Raw genomic sequence first — 20355 nt, forward strand, 5'->3', positions numbered from 1 at the left:
TGTGACCCCTCCAGGGGAGAGGGTAGGATTCATCTCTCTTCCCCCACCCCACTCACCCAGAGGGAAATACCACAGCTAAGGGAGCAAAGAAACAGTATTATTTCCTAGATAATATAGATAATATTTATATGTCTATATGTCAATACAGATAAGCATATCAATACTTATAGTACACACAATAGGCACGTGTATATAAATACAAACATATGTGTATATGCATGTGTATGACGTGTGTTACATTGTGTACATGTATATATCATATATATATATTTGTAGACAATATAATACAAGTATAAAGTAGTAGTTACTCAAGAGGGAAAAGAGCTTCCAAAAGCATGATCCCTGGCAGTAGAAAAGAGAGCTGGATTGAAGAGAGAGGTAGCCCCAGCAATCAAGAATCAAGCTCCATGGGGGCAGCTAGGTGACACAGTGGTTAAAGCACTGGCCCTGGATTCAGGAGAACCTGAGTTCAAATCTAGCCTCAGACACTTCACTTACTAGCTGTGTGACCCTGGACAAGTCACTTAATCCTCATTGTCCCGCAAAAAAAAAAAAAAAGAATCTAGCTACAGAAAGGATCTGAACATCCTGCACAAGACCCAAGGCCCCAATGGCCCCTTCCTCCAATTGGTTGGTTCTTCCAAGAACCTCCATCTTAAAGAAAGCGCCCAGCCACCTACGTCTTTGTTCCTTCTCTGCTCAATCCGCTCCTGACTCTAAACTTTCTTGACACTGCCCCTGCAGGGTACCTTCTCCTCCCGTCTCATCACATCCCCCACCCCCACCCCAGCATCCTTTTATGTGTTGTCTTCCATCACTGGAATGAAAGCACCTTGAGGGCAGGAACGGTCACTTTTTCCCCTTGTACTTGTATTCCCATCTTCTGTGTTTAGCACAGTACTTGGCATATAACAAGAACTTAATGATTGCTGACATGTGATCCCTACATGTTTGCCTCACTCAGAGTACTCTAAGTTTGTCCTCAGTTCTTCCCATGGAGGCTGTGTGTGTACTGGTGGAAACAATAGGCCCAGGTTTTAGGGGAGGGAGATGTTTTGTATCTCCTTTTCTTACCATGCCATCTTTTTTTTCAGGGCAATGGGGATTAAGTGACTTGCCCAGGGTCACACAGCTAGTAAGTGTCAAGTGTCTGAGGCCAGATTCAAACTCAGGTCTTCCCGAATCCAAGGCCGGTGCTTTATCCACTGCGCCACCTAGCTGCCCCTCCATGCCATCTTAATAAATGTTTTTTGCTTTGAGCTAATTGTGTCTACTGCCTGAATGTTAATGGGAAGCAAACTCGTGGGGACTCCTAATCTATAGTTTTTGGTGTATACCCCTAGAACCTGTAGGAAAGGCAGCTGCCCCCCTGGGGATACAACCCAGAAGTACCATTGAAGGGAGTAGGGACAGAAGGAAGACTACAACTTTATAAAGGCAGAGATAAAGGTAAATACTAAAGTTACCCATGACTTGGGCTAAGTGGGAATAAACAAAGTGGTCAATCCCTTGGGAAGTTATTTGAGAGAACTTCAGTTTCTGACACTTGTGGCTGGAGAGTTTAGAAGGCAGAGGAAAAAGAAAGCATTTGTTCCCACTCGGGGAAAGGGCTTGCTTCTCTCATTCACTTCAAGTCAAAATAACTGTCTTGATGTTTCTAAAGGAAGCTTCAAAATTCTCTATATTTATAGTAGACAAACTTTACTACCTATAGAGTGCCCTTACTAGTCTAGGAGTCAGAGAAATGGGGTCCTGGGCCTGGCTTTTCCAATGACTAGTTGCTGCCAGAGGTCACTTGCTTAGCCTTTTAAGTCTCAGTTACCAATCTATAAAATAGAGATAATGAGATTCCCACTCCCTATCTAGAATCATAGAGCTGGGGGCCTCAGAGGTCATCTTGTCTAACACTTCCCTGAAGCATGAATCTTAACTAGTAGCACCATAACACTGGCCATCCAGTCTGTGTCTGAATATTTCCAGGAATCGGGGAGAGGAAGAGTCCTGAATGAAGCCCCTCTTGTTCCCATTTCATGCGGTTGACCCTTGACTCTCAAGGCAGGAGTGTCTTCTCTCTCAAGGGTAGTTTCTTACCATATCACAGGGAGGGTCTTCCAGGGGCCTATAGGTGGCTTGTCCAAGGTTCACCACAGCCAGGAGAAGCAAGACCCACAGGTTCATGGCTCTGGATGGAAGAAGGAAAGGAATGAGATACAGCATTAGATTTTAAAGAATGTATGTAGTAATCTATATGTACCATCCTCCCAATTGCTTGTTCTCTGAATGCCAATCACATTAAAGATGCAGGTTAAAGAGTATCAGAACTGGTAGGGGGAACTTAGAACACAGAGAGCTAAAGCTGGGAGAGGAGCTTAGAATATACAAAACACTGTGTGACCCTGGGCAAGTCACTTAACCCCCATTGCCCTGCAAAAAAGAAAGAAAGAAAGAAAGAAAGAAAGAAAGAAAGAAAGAAAGAAAGAAAGAAAGAAAGAAAGAAAGAAAGAAAGAAAGAAAGAAAGAAAGAAAGAAAGAAAAGAATATAAAAAACAAGGCTTGGAAGAGCCAGTTTTGTGATCATCTAGTTCGTGGTACAGGGAAGGCCCTGTCTAAGGTCACAGTGAGCCAATACATTAGGATAGATTATGAGTTTCTGAAGTCAGGAACCATTTCTTATTCATGTTTTGAATCTCTCCTAGAGCTTGAGCACAAGACCTTGCATAGAACAGCTACATAGAATCCTAAAGGGGTTGCTAGGTAGTGCAATGGATAGAGCACCAGGCCTAGAATCATAAAGATTCATCTTCCCGAGTTCAAATCCAGCCTCAGACACTTACTAGTTGTGTGACCTTGGGCAAGTCACTCCACCCTGTTTGCCTCAGTTTCCTCATCTGTCAAATGAGCTGTAGAAGGAAATGGCAAACCACTCCAGTATCTCTTCCAAGAAAACCCCAAATGGGGTCACAAAGAGTCAGGCATGACTGAAACAACTGAACAACAACATAGAATCCTAAAGGTCATCTAGTCCAACCCCTTCATTTTACAGATGAAGAAACCGAGGCCCAGAGCAGTAAGATGACTTTCCCAAGGTCACCGGAATATGAAATGGCAAAACCAGGATTCCCACCCAGGTCACCTGCTCCATATAAATTTGATGAAGGGCATCTCATCTCATCATTCACATTTCACAGCATTTATTGAGCACCTACTACTACATGCTGATCCCTGCATCCTGGGCTCTTCCAGACACGTCATTGCCTCTGCCATTGTGGAGCCTTTGATATGCCTTGGGGAAGTCACTTAATATCTCTGGGCCTCACTTTATTCATCTGCAAAATGAAGGTGTAGGACTTGCTAACCTTTAGGATTCTTTGACCCTACTACCTTCAGGGCCTTGTGCTCAGCCTTTGGAGAGATACAATGATGAATAAGAATCGGTCTCTGAATTCAGGAATGAACAATTCCAAAGGCAGACAATGTATTGTAGGAACACATTTATGATGGCAAACTTTGGAATGCAGAGGAAAACGCTAGAGGTTCTGGAATACAGGAGCAATCAGAATGGGGTGAGGTCAGTCAGGAAAGGGGTGAGGTCAGAAAGCCTTCCTGGAAGAAGTGAATTTCTCCAGGTTTGAGAAATACAACTTATCACCCTCTTGCCCTTGGCTTTCCCTCCCCTGAATTCCCTTCTTCTCTGAATGCAACTGTATTTTGGAGGAGGAGAAGAGGGGAGGCTGGACCCATGATTTTACTGGTGTGAGAAACTCCCTGTGTGAATTCTGATCAGAGCCAGGGGAAGGGGAAGGGGAAGGGAATAAACATTTATATTAGTACCTCTACATGCTGGGTACTGTGCTAAGCGTTTTATAAATATTATCTCATACGATTCTCTCAACAACCTGTAGGTGCTAATACTATCCCCATCTTGCAGTTGAGGAAACTCAATGTCTTACCCAGGGTCATACAGCTAGTGGGTGTTGGAGGCCAATTTGAACTCAGGTCTTCCTGACTCCAGGCCCAGGGGTCTATCTGCTCTCCACCACCTATTTGCCCAATATCAATAACTGTTCTGTAATTTGTGGCCTCAGAACTTCCTGGGATGCTGAAATATTAAATGTCTCATCCAGGGTTACATAGCCAATAGGTATCAATAGTAGGATTTGAACCCTGGTCTTCCTGGCCTTCAAGGTTGGCTCCTTGTCTCCGAAGGCAGCACTGTCTTTCAGCTGCCAATGTGTTATTGTTATTGTTGTTTTTAATATGAAAGTGAAGCCCTGACTGAGCAGGACCAGAACACTTTTTTTGGCTGTTTTTGGTTTTGGTTTGTTTTGGTTTTTTTGTAGGGCAATGAGGGTTAAGTGACTTGCCCAGGGTCACACAGCTAGTAAGTGGCAAGTGTCTGAGGCTGGACTTGAACTCAGGTCCTTCTGAATCCAGGGCCGGTGCTTTATCCACTACACCACCTAGCTACCCCCTGCCAATATGTTATTAATGGTGACTCTTTTAATGTACTAGCCAAGCCCTGAGTGGTTACTTTGGAAGCAGCAACAAAGCTTTCATAGATCACAGGCCAGGAAGGCACCTCGAAGAACACCTGCCCCAAGTACTTCATTTTTAATTCATGTTGTCAGTACTATCTTTTGGGGGGGGGCAGGGCAATGAGGGTTAAGTGACTTGCCCAGGGTCACACAGCTAGTAAGTGTCAAGTGTCTGAGGTCGGATTTGAACTCGGGTCCTCCTGACTCCAGAGCCCGTGCTTTATCCACTGGGCCACCTAACTGCCCCCAAGTACTTCATTTTTACAATTGAGGAATTTTTTAAAAAATTTTTCTAAAATTTAATTTAATTTTAAAAAATTTTCCAGTTACATGTGAAGATTTTTTTTGAGTTCCAAATTTTTCTCCCTCCCTCCCTTTCCTCCCCCCTCCCAAAGTCATCAAGCAATCTGATATAGGTTATACATTACAATCATGTTAAACATATTTCCACATTAGTCATGTCGTAAGAGAAGAATCAGAACAAAAGAAAAAAACACCTCAACAAAGAATAAACAAAGTGACAACAAAAGTGAAAATAGTATACTTCAATCTGCATTCAGACTCCATATACAATTGAAGAAACTGAGGCTTAGCAAGGTTAAATCACTTGCCCTGTCAAATCACTAGAGAACAGGATTACTGCTTACATATATTACAGGGTATAATAGTGGTCACAAAAATTTAATCCAGTCCCCTGAAGGATCCATGGGGGCACCTAGGTGGCACAGTGGATAGAGTGCTGTGCTCAAAGTCAGGAAGACTCTTCTTTGTGAGTTCAAATCCAGCCTCAGACACTTATTAGCTATGTGACCCTGGGCAAGTCACTTAAACTGGTTTATCTCACTTTCCTTATCTATAAAATAAGCTGGAGAAGGAAATGGGAAACCACTCCAGTGTCTTTACCAGGAAACCCCCAAATAGAATCACAAAGAATCAGACACAAATGAAATAACTGAAAAACAACAACAAAGAATCCATGATATAATCAGGGAGAATCTTCAATCTTGGAAAATAATATACTCCAAATAACTGAGTTGCCTGGACTAGCTAACCTACATTCCCTCCTAGATCTGACATTCTATGTTCTAAGGTTCCTCTCAGCTTTAATATTCTGTGTTCTGATGTCCTGTCTAGTTCTGGCATTCCCTTTCACAAAGGAATGAAAAAGCATTTATTTGGTGCTTACTTTGTACAAAGCACAAAGAGAAAAATAAATAGTCCCTGCTCTTGAAGGAGTTCACATTCTAACTATTGTTCAGTAGTTTTTCAGTCATGTCTGACTCTCCATGACCCCATTTGGGGTTTTTTTGGAAAAGATGCTGGAGTGATTTGCCATCTCTTCTAACTCCTTTTACAGATGAGGAAATTGAGGCAAACAGGGTGAAGTGACTTACCCAGGGTCACACTGCCACTAAGTATCTGAGGCTGGATTTGAACTCAGGTCTTCCTCACTCCAGTCCCAGTACTCAATCCACTGCCCCACCTAAATGCCCCACATTCTAACAGAAGACAACACATGCAGGAGATTTCAGTTGCATGCCAAATGAAAAGGGCCTGAGTGAGTGTCAGTAAAGCTGATGGAGGTACATCTTCCGTAGCTTCATTTCCACTGACAAAATCATATCCATTTCTGATGCTGAGGCATTTGAGGACTTTGGGGGTGAGAACTCTTTTCTGGATTCTTCCCTCACTGCAGCTGCAGAAGCAATTATCAGCAGGTATCTCTCCTGTATGGCTTCTAGGATGATGGTAGTGAGGGCTGAGCTAGGTACAGGGCCAGTGGTCTGCTAGGCGATCCAACTCCTGGGCTTTTGGACTGACCTACCCTTCAGTGGTAGTTGGTCAGCAGTTGGTTTTGGTGGCATCATAGAAGGTGGGCCTCTTCTCCACAGTGACCACTGCTCTCAATGATGGCCATGGGATCTGGGTGGAAAGTAGCAGGGCTGGTGGTCTGGGGAAAACTAATATTCCCAGGGCTCTTGGATCTAGGGTCCTGGGCTATTTCTAAGTCTGAGGAGAGGTGGTGACCAAGGGGTGGTGGCAGCAGTTTGACTCATCTGGCACATGCTACTCTGTCTCTCCCTGGTGCTTTGCCAGGCTGGCTTGCCTGACTCACAGTTGCTCCATCTTCCTCGATCCCTTCCAGACACTCTGCAGTCCCTCTCAGATCTGACATTCTGGGGCTGGTTGGATGAGTTCCAAGCCCCAAAGTGATGTAGAATGATGCTCCAAACCCAACCTTGGTCATCTTCAAACCTACAGCTAGATGTATGGGGTGTTGGGATAACCCAACAGAAGCTGACATTGGAGCATCTAACATCCCCTTCCGTGCACTTCTTGCACTCTCTCCTTTCACAGGGGCCTTAAGTGGGGGCCCCTTGACCTGGGGTGGTTGGATCCTGGAGCAGCCACCTTGTACAGGCCCCGAGAAGCCTTCTTTCCCCCTACTACTTCCTATAGCCCTCCCCTCCCCCCAACAGAATCCCTCCTCTCACTTCCTCCCTCTGGGGACCTGTTATATAAAGGCTCCTTGGCCTTTGAAACCTGGGTTCTTCCCCATTGTTTGGGCAGCTCCGGGGCTGAGTTTAGTCAGGAAGTCCCATTGTGGAGGTGGGAGCTCAGTGCCCTGGCATTGTATGAACCAAGGGCAGCTCAGCCTCTCACTTACACTGGGCCATATGCTCAGCCTTAGTCAACCTCAGGAAGACTCCTCTCCAACTCCCAACCTATGGGCCTTAGGGGATGATGGAAGCTTGAGAAAGGAGGATAGGTGAGGTAGTGTGATATTAGACTAGATATTTTTAGCAGAGATGGACAGGACTTTGAAGCACCGAATGTTATTGAGCTAAAGTATAGATAACTTCAGATGGTGTATTTTAACACCTATCCAAATCATCAATCAATCAATCATCAAGCATTTATTAAATGCTTACTGTGTGTGTTTGACAATGTGCTAAGTGTCAAAGATACAAAGAAAATCAAGACAGCAACTACCCTTGAAAAACGTACATTCTAATGGGGTATGAAGCAGCTTGGCAATTCAGTGGATAGAATGCTGGAGTCAGGAAGACCTGAGTTCAAATCTGGCCTGAGACACTTACTAGTTGTGTGACCCTGGGCAAGTCACTTAACCCTGTTTCTCTTAATCCACTGGAGAAGCAAATGGCAAATCACTCCAGTATCTTTGCCACGAAAACCCCATGGACAGTATTGGTATGCTATAGTCCACAGGGTCAAGAAGGGTCGGACACAACTGAACAACAACAGACGTTGTATATAAATTGGTACACACAAGATAAATACAGAGTAGACAAAGGTTGACTTGGAGGGCAGGGGAAAGGCCAACTGGAGGAAGTGATACTCGGGCTGTCTTAGAGGAAGCCAGGGTTTCCAGTGGTGCAAGGTGAGGAGGAAGAGCCTTCCAGGCAGAGATGGGCATAATGATATCTCCAATGAGAGGTCTTTTGGTTTCTGCTTCAAGTTTTCCAGTGATGGGGAGCTCTCACCTTCCTCCCACTCAAGCCCCACCATCCCCAACCATTTTGGGCAGCTCTTATTAGGTAGTTTCCCACTATGTTAAACCAAAACCTCACCCTGTTGAGTCTAGTTGGGGCTTCTAGAAGCAGAACAAAGCTAACCTCTCTTCCGGGCAGCCTGGCAGTCAATGAACAGCGAACCGGTGTTGAGGTCATGCCCAAAGCCTAGTAAGGATAAAAGGTTTCTGGATCTATCAGCATTCTGGTCACCCTTCTCTGAACAGGCTCCAGCTCAGCAACATCTCTCCTGAAATCTGGTTCCAGAACTGAGCATGATGCTATAGTCTCACCAGAGCAGAGAACAGAGGCCTCCATTGCCTCCCTCATTCTGAAGACTAGCTGCCTATTTATGTAGCCAAAGATCGAGTATCCTTTATTTGACAACCAGGCTGGGTGGGGCAGTGGATAGAGCCCCTGAGACTGGAGTCAGGAAGACCAGGCACTCTATCTACTTTGCCACCTAGCTCCTTAACGTGACTTAAGATTTACAAAGCAATTAAGTGCCAAGTGGATAGAGCACACTGGACATGGAATCAGGAAGAAACAGGTTCAAATCCAGCCTCAAACATTTACTAGCTGTGTGACCATGTACAAGTCACTTAACCTCTGTCTGCCTCAATTTTTTCATCTGTTAAATGTGGGTAATAATAGTACCTGCAACCCAGGGTTGTTGTGGGATTCAAAGGAGATAATATTTACAAAGCACTTTGCAAACCTTAAAGTGTTATATATGTGTTAGCTATTATTATTACGTACATTATCTCATTTGTTACCCTCACAACAAACGTGTGAGTTAGGCATTCTCCAAATCAATTCTATATAATAAATATCTATTAAACACCTGTCATATACAAGGCTTAGTGTTAATTTCTGGAAGACTACAGGCATCATTTCCATTTTACAGAAGACTTAAGCAAGAATTAATTTGGGGGGGGGAGTGGCAATTGGGGTTAAATGACTTGACCAGGGTCACCCAGCTAGTAAGTGTATGAGGCTGGATTTGAACTCAAGTTCTTCTGACTCTAGGGCTAGTGCTCCATCCACAGCGCCACCTAGCTGCCCCAAAAACTAAATTTAGAGGGGCAAAGTGAAATGAATGGCAAAGCCAGAACTTGAACCAGAGTCACCTGAGCAAGTGTTAAATTGATCGTTTTGAAAATGAGGTAGGATAGACTTTGGACAAGTTATCTGGACTGTATGGGCTTTGGTTTGCTTCTCAATAGAACAGACAGCTTAGACTAGATCTTTGGTCACACATCCTGTCTCTCCCAGCTTTGACATTCTGCGTTTTAAAGTTCCATCTAGGTTTTGACACACAGTGTCCTAAGGTCTCTTCCAATTCAGACACTGAATGTGCTGCACTCCACATTTGTTCTTTGTCCTTTTCCAGTGCTAACATTCTGTTCCATATTCTGTGTTCTAAGGTCCCTTGAGTTCTGACAGTCTGTGTGTCTTTTAATGTCTATGATCCCACCCAGTTCTGACATTTTGTATTCTAAGGTTTCTACAATGCCCTGAAAGTTTGCGTTCTGTGCTCTAACATTCAAGACTTTATGGTCCTCCCGAGCTCTGCTAGTTTTGGGTTCAAAGGTTTCTTCTAGCTCGACAATCTAGGTTTCAAGATCCCTTCAGTAAGTGAGAGGGTACGCTAGTGTCCATATACACAATCTCCTTGCTGAGTGTGTGCAGGGTGATGGAACGCTAAGGCAGGGACGGAAGGGGGCACAGCAACAGCATGGAAGTGTTCCCCCTTAACTGTGGGTGGTACCTCCCAACCACCCACCCCACCCCTCCCTTCCCCAGCATTTCCATGTGATTATAGAGAAAACAGTCCACCCCCCTTTTCTACTTCTCCCACTGAAGGAAATGACAACAAGGCACAAATGATTATAATTTTCTTACACTTACCATAATAAGGGTTTAGTACTCTTTGTGATGGGCTTTCACTGTAACACATGTGAGCTTCACTACAATTTTAGGAATTGACTAGTGAAGATGTTATTAGTCCAATTACAGATGAGGAGACCAAGACTAGGGAAATGTATTCACCTAAGGTCACACAACAAACCTGGGCTCAGCGACGGGACTAGAATGTAGGAATCTTCTCCGATGGGCCTCGCACATTCTACCCTTCTCAGCCTGTCCATCACTCCTTCTTCCCAATCCCCTTCCAAACTGCAATCCATCAGGGGCAGCTAGGTGGTAGAAAGTGGATTGAGCACGTGCCCCTGGAGTTCTGGAGGACCTGAGTTCAAATCGCGACCTCAGACACTTAACACTTACTAGCTGTGTGACCCTGGGGCAAGGTCACTTAACCCTCATTTGCCCTGCAAAAAACCAAAAACAAACTGAAACCATTGAGAACCCAACAGACTCAGTGTCATTTTAGATCTACTGGACAAAAGTTCCCCATCTCCCAGAATTTAAAAGAAGCATCATAATAGGGTGGACAGAGGGGATCAGTTTGGAATTAGAAGGTTTACTTTGTAATCTGATCTCAAACACTACAGGGCAATCAGAAGCAAGTAACTTAACCTAGACCAACCTCAGTTCCTCATATGTAAAGTAGGCTACAAATACAAAAAACAAAAAGTTAATAGAACCCTGCCCTCGAGGTGCTTAAAGTCAACAGGAAGTAAGATAAGTACACAGATAAATAAACACAAAGTAATTTTAGAGTTAGAGGGAAGAACTCATAAGCAAAGCTAGCTGGAACTGAGAAATAAACGAGATCTTTATAAAGCATAAAGCGCTATAAATTCGAGCTATTATTATGATGATATCTGGCATACAGCAAAGAGCTAAGACAATTAGGGTTCAAGTCCCAATGTTGCCCAATGATCTTGAGCAAGTCCCTTAACCTTTCTGGGGCCTCAGTGTACTCATCTCTTGCAATGGGGCTCTAAAGAGAAAGTGAACATAAAGGGTTTAAAAAAAAAAAACTGTTAACAGTTTACAGTCGAACAAGAAAGAGAAAGAATAGAGGCAGCCTGGCTCTGGCAACCCCAGGGGCTGAGGAGCCCCATCAGACACACAGGAGACTGACTAACCAGGTTGGCACCCTCCCTGCTGGGGCCAGCCCCTAAAACCTGGGGATGCATATCTTTTTGTGGGGGGGGGGTGGAGGAGGAGAGGGAAAAGTAGAGGAAGGACTGAAGGGGTTGTTTTTCAAGGTCCTCACTGGGTCCTGGGATTTAGCTGGAAGAGACCTTATTGGGGGGGGGGGGAAGCTAGTACATAATAAGATCAGGATTTGAACTCGGGTCTCCTGACTCCAAATTCCACTCCCTTCCCCACTGAAACTCTCAGTGTCCTCTGGCTGCTCCAAGAATCCTAGAAATGTTAGGCTGAAAGATCTGGACAGTAAGTAATTGGTGGAAAGAACCTTATAATTAAGTCAAATCTTAGTTCAGATACGCTTTGTGTGGACATAATGATGGTGGTACTGGTGGTAGTAGTGGTGGTGATAGTAATAGTGCTGGTGTGTAGGTGGGGGTGGGGGTGGTAGTAGTGGTAGTAGTAGTAGTAGTGGTAGTAGTAGTAGTAGTAGTAGTAGTAGTAGTAGTAGTAGTAGTAGTAGTAGTAGTAAACATTTATATGGCATTTCAAAGTTTGCAAAGAGTTTACATGTTTATCCTTATTTCATCCTCACAAATCACCCTAGGAATAGGTGCTATTAGTTTCCCCATTTTCCAAATAAGAAAAGTGAGGCAGAGGCCAAAAGGATCCCACAGCTAATAAATGTTTGAGGCAGAATTTGAACTCAAGGTCTTACTTCAGATGCTGCAATCTATTGTGCCAACTAGCCTGTTTTGTACTGCAACTGAGATTCTACATCAGAGCAGATCTTAAGTTACATAGTTGGCTGAAACCATATATAACTTGTACAAGATCCCAGGCTGGGCTTGTTTTCTTGGTTGATTATATTTAAAACAAACAAACCCAACATTTAATTCCATAGAGCAAAGCAGAGCCCTGTCTTCTAAGGTTCTCCATGAACAAGGTATCTCGAAGACAAGAGTCCTTAAATGAAGTGACAACTTTGTTCTAGAACCTCAGAATGCCAAACTTCTAGTCTTGGAAACTTAGATCACCAGAATTCTAGACTCCTAAAGTCATGAAGATTAAGAAACTCTTAGAAGTGAGGAATCCTAATTTTAGAATTGCAGGGCAGCTAGGTGGTGCAGTGGATACGAACACCGGCCCTGGATCAGGAGTAACTGAGTTCAAATCTGACCTCAGACACTTGACACTTACTAGCTGTGTGACCCTGGGCAAGTCACTTAACCCCCATTGCCCTGCAAAAAAAAAAAAAAAAAAGAATTGCAGGGCTTAGAAGGAAAAGCACAGGTCACACCTAGTCCAAACGTCCATCCCAGGTATACAATTTCCCCAAAGTGATTTTTTCAACCCCTGCCTGAACATAACCACCAGTGACCTAGAAAGAATTCTATTTTTAAATTGTTCTTCCTTAAATTGAACTGAAACCTTCCTTAAGACTCTCAGGCACCCCATATTCCTCTCCTGGGGAGGTGGAGAGGGCAGACAACTTTGTCTCCTCATTTTCTTTTTCTCTTTTCTCTTTTTCTCTTCTTTTTCTTCCTTCCTTCCTTCCTTCCTTCCTTCCTTCCTTCCTTCCTTCCTTCCTTCCTTCCTTCCTTCCTTCCTTCCTTCCTTCCTTCCTTCCTTCCTCCCTCCTTCCCTCCCTCCCTCCCTCGCTCGCTCTCCCGCTCTCCCGCTCTCCCGCTTTCCCGCTCTCCCGCTCTCTCGCTCTCCCGCTTTCCCGCTCTCCCGCTCTCTCGCTCTCCCGCTTTCCCGCTCTCCCGCTCTCCCGCTCTCTCGCTCTCTTTCTTGTTGGGTCAGGGGAAGGTGAAGCTGGCCCTGCTGGTGACTATCCATCTGGGATAGCAGATGACAGGCAACAAAAATAACAATTAAAAGTTTTCAGTTTTATTGTGCTTTAAATTTTAAAAGATACTTTCCTCACAATATCCATCCACTCCAGTCCATCCTCAACTCAGCTGTTAAAAATGACCTTCTTAAAGATCAGGTCTGATCACGCCCCCCACCCCTGTAACTCCCCAACAAACTCCAGTGGCTCCCAGTCACCTCCAAGATTTAATATAAAAACCTATTTGGTGTTCAAAGCCCTTCATAACACCCTCCCCACCCAAACCCCCCACATACACCTTTTCCAGTCTTCTTATACTTTACACCCCCACCCCATCCCCTGCTGTGTACTCTGTGATAGTGACACTGGCCTTCTTGCTTCAATAAGACACCCAGTCTCCTGACTGGGCATTTTCTCTGGTTGTGCCCCATGCCTGGAATACTCTCCCCCCTCCTCATTTCTACCACCTGGCTTTCTTTAATTCCCAGCTAAAATTCCAACTTGTTGTTGAGTTCGTTTTCAATCATATCCAACTTTTCATGACCCCATTTGGGGTTTTCTTGGCAAAGATACTAGAGTGGTTGCATTTCCTTCTCCAGCTCATTTTAGAGATGAGGGAACTGAGACAGACAATAGTTAATCAACTTGCCCAGGATCACCCAGCTAGAATGTGTCTGAGGCTGAGATATGAACTCAGGTCTTCTTAACTCCAGGCCCAGTAATCTGTCTACTGCCCCACCTAGCTGACCTGACCACCCCTTCCCCCCTCCTCCCCTCAATTCTAGTGCCTTCCCTAGGTTGATTAGCTCCAATTCATCCTGCATCTACTTTATTTGTTCATGTTATTTAGATGTGGTCTCCTCCATGAAACTCCTTGAGGGTAGGGACTCTCTTTTACCTTTCTTTGTATTCCCAAGTAGCACAATGCCTGGCTCGTAGTAGGTGCTTAATAAATACTTATTGACTGACTGACATAGTAAAGGCTTAATAAATGTTTCTTAACTCTCAAGTATTAGACTCTCCATTTTACAGATGAGGAAACCAAGACCCAGGGAGTTGAAATGATTCCTTGATGACCACAAAATAGACATCAGAACTAGGATTCATACTCAGGTCCTCTGATTCCAAGTCCCGTGTTTTATCTAGACACGTACCCCATGTCTAGGAAGTCACCCAGAAAAGAGGGACTACTGCCCTCATAGAGGCCCTGGTCAAGAAAGCTCTTTCTTTCTTTCTTTCTTGCAGGGCAGTGAGGGTTAAGTGACTTGCCCAGGGTCACACAGCTAGTGTCAAGTGTCTGAGGTCGGATTTGAACTGAGGTCCTCCAGAATCCAGGAGCGGTGCTTTATCCACTGCACCACCTAGCTGTCCCTGAGAGCACTTTCTTTAAAGCCTTCTTATGCATTCTTGTTACCCCCTGCTCTAGGAGCCAAAGGAGATGGGTCTGATGCACCGCTTGGCTATGTGACCCCCAGCAAAGCACTGTCCTTTTCTGTTTCTTTGCTGAGTCTCCTCACCTGTACCAAGTGCAATAATTAGCTATTCTTAATCAAAAAGTATTTTTAACCTTACGGAATTCTTTGTAAGTGAGGATAATTGATGGAGACCCAGGTTTACAAAGAATATCTCCCCAGCTTTCTCACTTTCCTTCCCCAAAAGAGAAAATCGGCTAATACAATTCAATTAACATTAAGCAAGTACCTGTGGGCTATGTTCTGTCCCAAAGTGTGAGAGGCATTTGAGGAAGAGAGAGATGAAAGAAACCATCCCTACCCTCCAGGAGTTTACAATTCAGTGGGAGGTAAGCTAGAGACACACAGTAATTAAAATGGAGAGAAAAAGAGAGAACTAAGAGCAGTGTGTACGGTTAGGTCATAGGTGGGGGAAGGCTCCCTGGAGGGGATGAGCTGACTTGTGAGTCAAGTCAAGTTAACCAGTTTTTCTGGAGCACTTCCCGAGTGCTAAGGCTCTGGGAACACAGAGAAAGACAAAACAGACCCTGCCCTCCACAAACTTATAGTCTAATAGGAGAGACAACATGTAAATGAGGGATAAAGGTGAACTAGAACTAGTAGAAGGGAGGCACTGTCAGAGGAGGAGGGCATTTGCATCTGGGATGGGGCAGGGAAAAACCTGCAGAAAGTGAGCTTTGAACTGTCTTGAGGGAAGCCAGAGGAGGGAGGACATGGTGGGGAGACAGCCTTGCAGGAACAGGCCAAATGTGTGAGCAAGGGCACAAGGGTTGGAGAGTAGGGGCAGTCTGGCTAGGTCAGCTCCCCTGCAGCTTAGGGTACATGAGGGGATCAGGGGACAATGAGGCTGAGGAGGTAGGTTGGAACCTGAGTGTGGAGGGCCAAGATTTCCAGGCTGAGGATGAGGAATTCGGGAGCTATAGTCTGTCCTAGGGGATCAAGGTGAAGGGTCGGGGGGAGGAATATTTGCAAGGATCCTCCTAGATTTTGAGCCTGGGACAGAGGGTGGATGCCATGAACAGAAACAGGGAAACTGCAAACACAGGAAGGTTTGTGGGGAAAGAGGGTAAGTTCACTTTGGGGGGTGTTGATTTTGAGGTCCTAGTGGCACATCCAGGAAGAGATGCCCATGGGCAGCTGGGGATGCAGTTCAGGGGAGCAGTCAGAGGTGATGATATGGGGGGGGAATGACCCTAGAGACCCAGCTCAAGAGAGTAGTAAAGGATGGGGGGTATTGGGAAGGGAGGGGGTGTCACAGATGAAGCCGGGTAGAGTGCAGAAAGAGAGGGGCCGGGACAGTCTTTGGGGGACTAAGTAAAAGGAAGTATGTCCTTTCGGGGTTCACTACAGGGTAAGAGAGGCTGGGCCACTGTCCCATCTGCCAAGTGGGGGGCTGCACTGGGGAGGATTTAAAGGTTAACTCATCTCACGATCTTGTCTGCCTCCCTGGGCCTCAGATTCCCCATCTGTGAAACGAGGGGGCTGGACCAAACGGCAAGTTTCGTCTCGCTCTAATAGTCTACATTTGAAGGTCTCTTCTAGCTCTGAGAGTTCCCCTTCCATCTCAGGAGTCACAGATTCTGCTTCCGACCCACCTCCATTCACCTGCTCTAGGGTCACGTGCCTCAGCCCCCTAGATCAGTTTACCTGAGATGAAATCTGGGTACCTTACCCTCACCAAACTCAGAGTCTATAACTCCGATCCTTCGCCCCCCCCTCAACTTTCCCATAGTCTACGGGGCTGGAGATAGGGGTGGGCTTCCAACCTGTCTCACCAGAGAATTAGCAAGGAAAGAAAGAGCAGAGTTGGCCAGGAGACGGGTAGTAGCCACCAGCCTGGGAGAGACTCTCAGTTCGCTCCTCTCCTCTATCTGAGAAGTAACTTCAGGAATAGTTCTCATTCTTCTTGCGATTTACGGGTTTAAAAATACACCGCCTGCCCCCTCATCCCCACCCCACCCCCGTCCCTACCTCCGCCCAGCAGCCCATCTCAAGTGGTCCAGGTATCCCCATTTGACAGAGGAGGAAACTGAGGCTCCTAGAAGGAAAGTGACCGGTCCAAGATCACGTGGAGAGTTAGTGTTGAACCCGGGCCTTCTGATTTTAGTGGCAATTGATCTTACTAGCCCCCTCCCCACTCACCCGACCGCACTAGCAAAAGAGCAAGGGTTTGTAGCCCATTTTGTAGGTTTCGGAAGCCCGACTGACTCTCCCCACCGTTTGGGATTACAGCGTCTGAGAGAGACGGGGGTTGGGGGGGGGGCTGGAAAAGGGAGAGAAAAGGTCCCAGGGAGTTGCCGCTTACCTTCCTCAGCAGGGGCGCCGTTTGTCTCCCCGAAACCCTGCGCTCATCTTGCCGCAACGTTATTAGGGCTCCGGGACGTCTGTCCTCCCTCCAGCCCTCCCTTCCTCACTTTGGGGAACCCTCCGAGCATCCCTCCCTTTGCAGACCAGGCTTTAGAGGGACCAGACCGGCTACAAGCAAGCCGGGACCCTGGAGAGGAGCAGTCAGTAATCCCGATTTGGGACAACTTCTGCTTTAAATTACGTCCCTAGTATCTCAGCCACATCCTCCTCCCTAAGAGCGCGCTGGGTCCTAGAGGGGGAGGCGTTCGGGGAAATGCGCGTGACTCGATTTCTCTGGGGGGCAGCCAGAACTTGAATCATCTTCCTCTAGAGGGGTGTGAGTTAGTGCTGGGCCGCGAGGTGGGGGTGGGGGTGGGGAGGGGGCGGGAAGTAGGGAGATGTTAAGGGGAGGGATATTCAACGGCGGAAGCCGGCTTTGGAATCAGGAGAATTGGGTCTGAGATCTCTCTGGCCTTGGTTCTGTCTGCCAAGCACCACCTGAAGCAAAGCAAGCTCATTTTCCTTCTCTATACAATGAAGGCTTTGGATGATTGTTGAGGTCTCTTCTAGGGCTGCCATTCTCTGATTCTGTGATTCTCACACTGTGTATACAACCCTGGGAAAATCACTTTCAGTGATCTCTGGTCTCCTCGCTGTTCCTTCCACAAAATACTCCATTTCCTGACTCTGCATTTTCACTGGCCTGGGATGCTCCGGACCTCCCGGACTTCTTTTAAATTTCAGCTAAAAGCTCGCCTTGTTCAAAGAAAGCCTTTCCTGGTCCTCCTTAATGCTAATGCCTTCCCTCTGGTTTCTAATTGGCTCTAGATAGATAGGCAGATAGATGAATCGATTGATAGATTAGGTACATAGATGATGAGATAGAGATGGATGTATGGATGGATGTATGGATGGATGGATGGATGGATGGATGGATGGATGGATGGATGGATGGATGGATGGATGGATGGATGGATGGATGGATCTATCTTAATCCTTTGAGGATTGCGTTTTTCTGAGCCGGAACTATTAAAAGTGGAAGGAAGCTTAGAAATCTTGTGGGTTCCATCCGGGGAAAGTGAATGAAGCCCAGAGGGAGGAAGTAACTATTCCAAGTTAATTAGCCAGGATTCAAAATTGGTTCTCCTGACACACAGGCGAGTGTCCTTCACACTACAGACCTAGACACGGAGAAATAAAACATAAAATGCCAGGCAATCTACCCTAAAGCAAAGGAGGAACATAAAGAGGAGGGCTGTAGAGCTTACAGCTGGGAGAGATCGGTGTGGGCTGGCAGTCAGGAAATGATTGCTGGAAGAGGCTGTCAAGGAAAGGGTAAAGAAGTTGAGGCCATCCAGTCCAACCTCCTTATTGTATTGACAAGAAAACCGAGGTCTACAGAGGTGTAATGACTTTCCCAGGGTCACACAGAAAGTAAATAACAGCCTCTGTCTGACTCCAAACCCAGGTCTTCCTCCACTCTATCACCGGCCTCTCAATCATAGAATAGTAGAATTTCAAAGTTGGAAGCGACATTAGAAGTCATTTGATCCAATCCCCTGCAAGCATCCAGTCACTACTTGGATACTTCCTGTAACAGTAACCTCATTATAGTGGAAAATTAGCTGGATTTAAAAGGTAGGGTAACCCTGTAAAGCACCCTCGATTCAGGAGGACCTGAGTTCAAGTGTCTGACACTGGATTTGAACTCAGGTACTCGTGAATGCAGGGCCGGTGCTCTATCCATTGTGCCATCTAGATGCCACTGATTAATTAATTTTTTAATTTAACTTAATTTTTTGGTGAGGCAATTGGGGTTAAGTGACTTGCCCAGGGTCACACAGCTAGTCAGTGTTAAGTGTCTGAGGCCAGACTTGAACTCAAGTACTCGTGAATGCAGGGCCGGTGCTCTATCCATTGTGCCACCTAGCTGCCCCTTGATTAATTAATTTTTAAAAGGAGTGGATCTGGAGAAATCTGGGCTTACCAATGGAATGGGGAAAAGCCAACTCATCCTAAACCTTTAATATCCTCTAAGGTCCTTGGTCACTGCCATCCTCTAACAAACATTCCCCAGGTCCAGCAGTGCTCCCATTTCAGAGCTGAAGGTACCGATTCTAGTCTACCCACCTAAGTAGGAGCAGACAAGAGCTCAAGAAGTAAGATGCTCCATCCCCTTGCCTTTGTACAGGGTCACACTTAAACCATACCAGCCAGGTATACACCTCATTGTAAATGCTTTCATGAATCTTCAGTATCACTGATATGGTACTGCCCCCCCCATAGTATCCCCTCCTGACCTTTCTCATCTCATATGGTTTTTATCCAAGTGTTCTTGGAAATGGGAGGGGGCAGTCCACAAATCATCTACATCCCATAACACATAATGGATACCAATGGGGCATGGAAACCTCACTACCTGATAGAAACATTCTAAAGTACTTTTGATTCCATCTAGTGACATCGGACTCAGACCATTCCGCCGATGACACCCCCTGCCCCCAACACACACACCTCCACCTTAGAGTTGCTGTGGTCAGATAATTCCTGTCCTGGTTACCAGCTATTTGGGGATAAACCTCACAAGCCCTCAGCTGTCCTGCTTCTCAGACAACAGACCCAATGGTCATTGTCAGGCTCCCTCCTGGGGCCTTTCCAGATGGGCAGGACCTGTAAGTGCCTCCATTCGGTTGGCACAGGCAGCCTTCAAGAGGCCAAGATCACCCTCATTTTGCAATGAGTCATTTAGGGTTACTACTAGAGGAGCACAGTCTGATCTAAAGGAACAATTGTCTTCAGAGGAGAGCCAAGGACTTTTTTTTTAAGTGAGGCAATTGGGGTTAAGTGACTTGCCCAGGGTCACACAGCTAGTAAGTGTTAAGTGGCTGAGGCTGGATTTGAACTCAGGTCCTCCTGAATCCAGGGCCGGTGCTCTATCCACTGCGCCACCTAGCTGCCCCCAGCCAAGGACATTTTGGTATATCTAAATACTCAGAATCAGTCATAGATTCTCAGAGCTAGAAGGGACCTTGGAGGGCATTTGTCCAACTCATACCTGAATAGCAATCCTGGCTACAAACTATGACCTTGCCAAGTGAACCTAGAGCCTGGGGCTGCACACCTGCAGAGATGCAGCCCATCTTCCTTCTGGATAGCTAGCTCAATGATTTTTAAGGGATTGGCGCCTTCACCCCCCCCTCTACATCAAGCTGATTCAGTCAGTTCAACTTCTGGATTTCTTAATAGTTAAGAGGTTTTTCTTGCTGCCAAGTCTGAATTTGCTTCTTTGTAACTTTTACTCTCTGGATCAAATTGAAAAAAAAAAAAACCCTACCCCAATCTATGTCACATTTCTTCAAGAGCTTAAAGATAGATATCCTGTCTCCTCTAAATCTTCTCTTCTCTGGGCTAAATATTTCCAGTTCCTTCAAGGTTCTTCAGAATTTTAATATAACCTAAATTCCTTATTTTATCATTTTCTACTCATCTCTGCCATGATCTTCCTCCAGGGGTGTCCTCACAACAACCATGGGAAGTAGGTGTTATTATTAGCAACTTATTTTACAGCTGAAGAA

The 20355-nt window shown here is 45.7% G+C and overlaps 1 protein-coding gene across 2 annotated transcripts in view; it reads right to left on the minus strand.

Annotated features, from left to right (window-relative positions):
- LRRC32 (leucine rich repeat containing 32) overlaps nucleotides 1-16960 on the minus strand; it is a 37934-nt gene extending 20974 nt beyond the window's left edge. Inside the window, exons 1-2 of one of the 2 annotated variants that reach the window (XM_043999262.1) lie at nucleotides 16740-16960; nucleotides 2092-2182 (exon numbers count right to left, since the gene is read on the minus strand). In XM_043999262.1, coding sequence (XP_043855197.1) covers nucleotides 2092-2178 — 87 coding nt within the window. In that variant the 5' untranslated portion in view covers nucleotides 2179-2182; nucleotides 16740-16960. Of the gene's footprint in view, nucleotides 1-2091; nucleotides 2218-16739 lie in introns of those variants that run through there. The other variant, XM_043999261.1, reaches the window with a different exon arrangement.
- Nucleotides 16961-20355: the final 3395 nt, after the last annotated feature.

Source organism: Dromiciops gliroides, chromosome 3, assembly GCF_019393635.1.
Source record: "Dromiciops gliroides isolate mDroGli1 chromosome 3, mDroGli1.pri, whole genome shotgun sequence".
Classification (NCBI taxonomy): domain Eukaryota; kingdom Metazoa; phylum Chordata; class Mammalia; order Microbiotheria; family Microbiotheriidae; genus Dromiciops; species Dromiciops gliroides.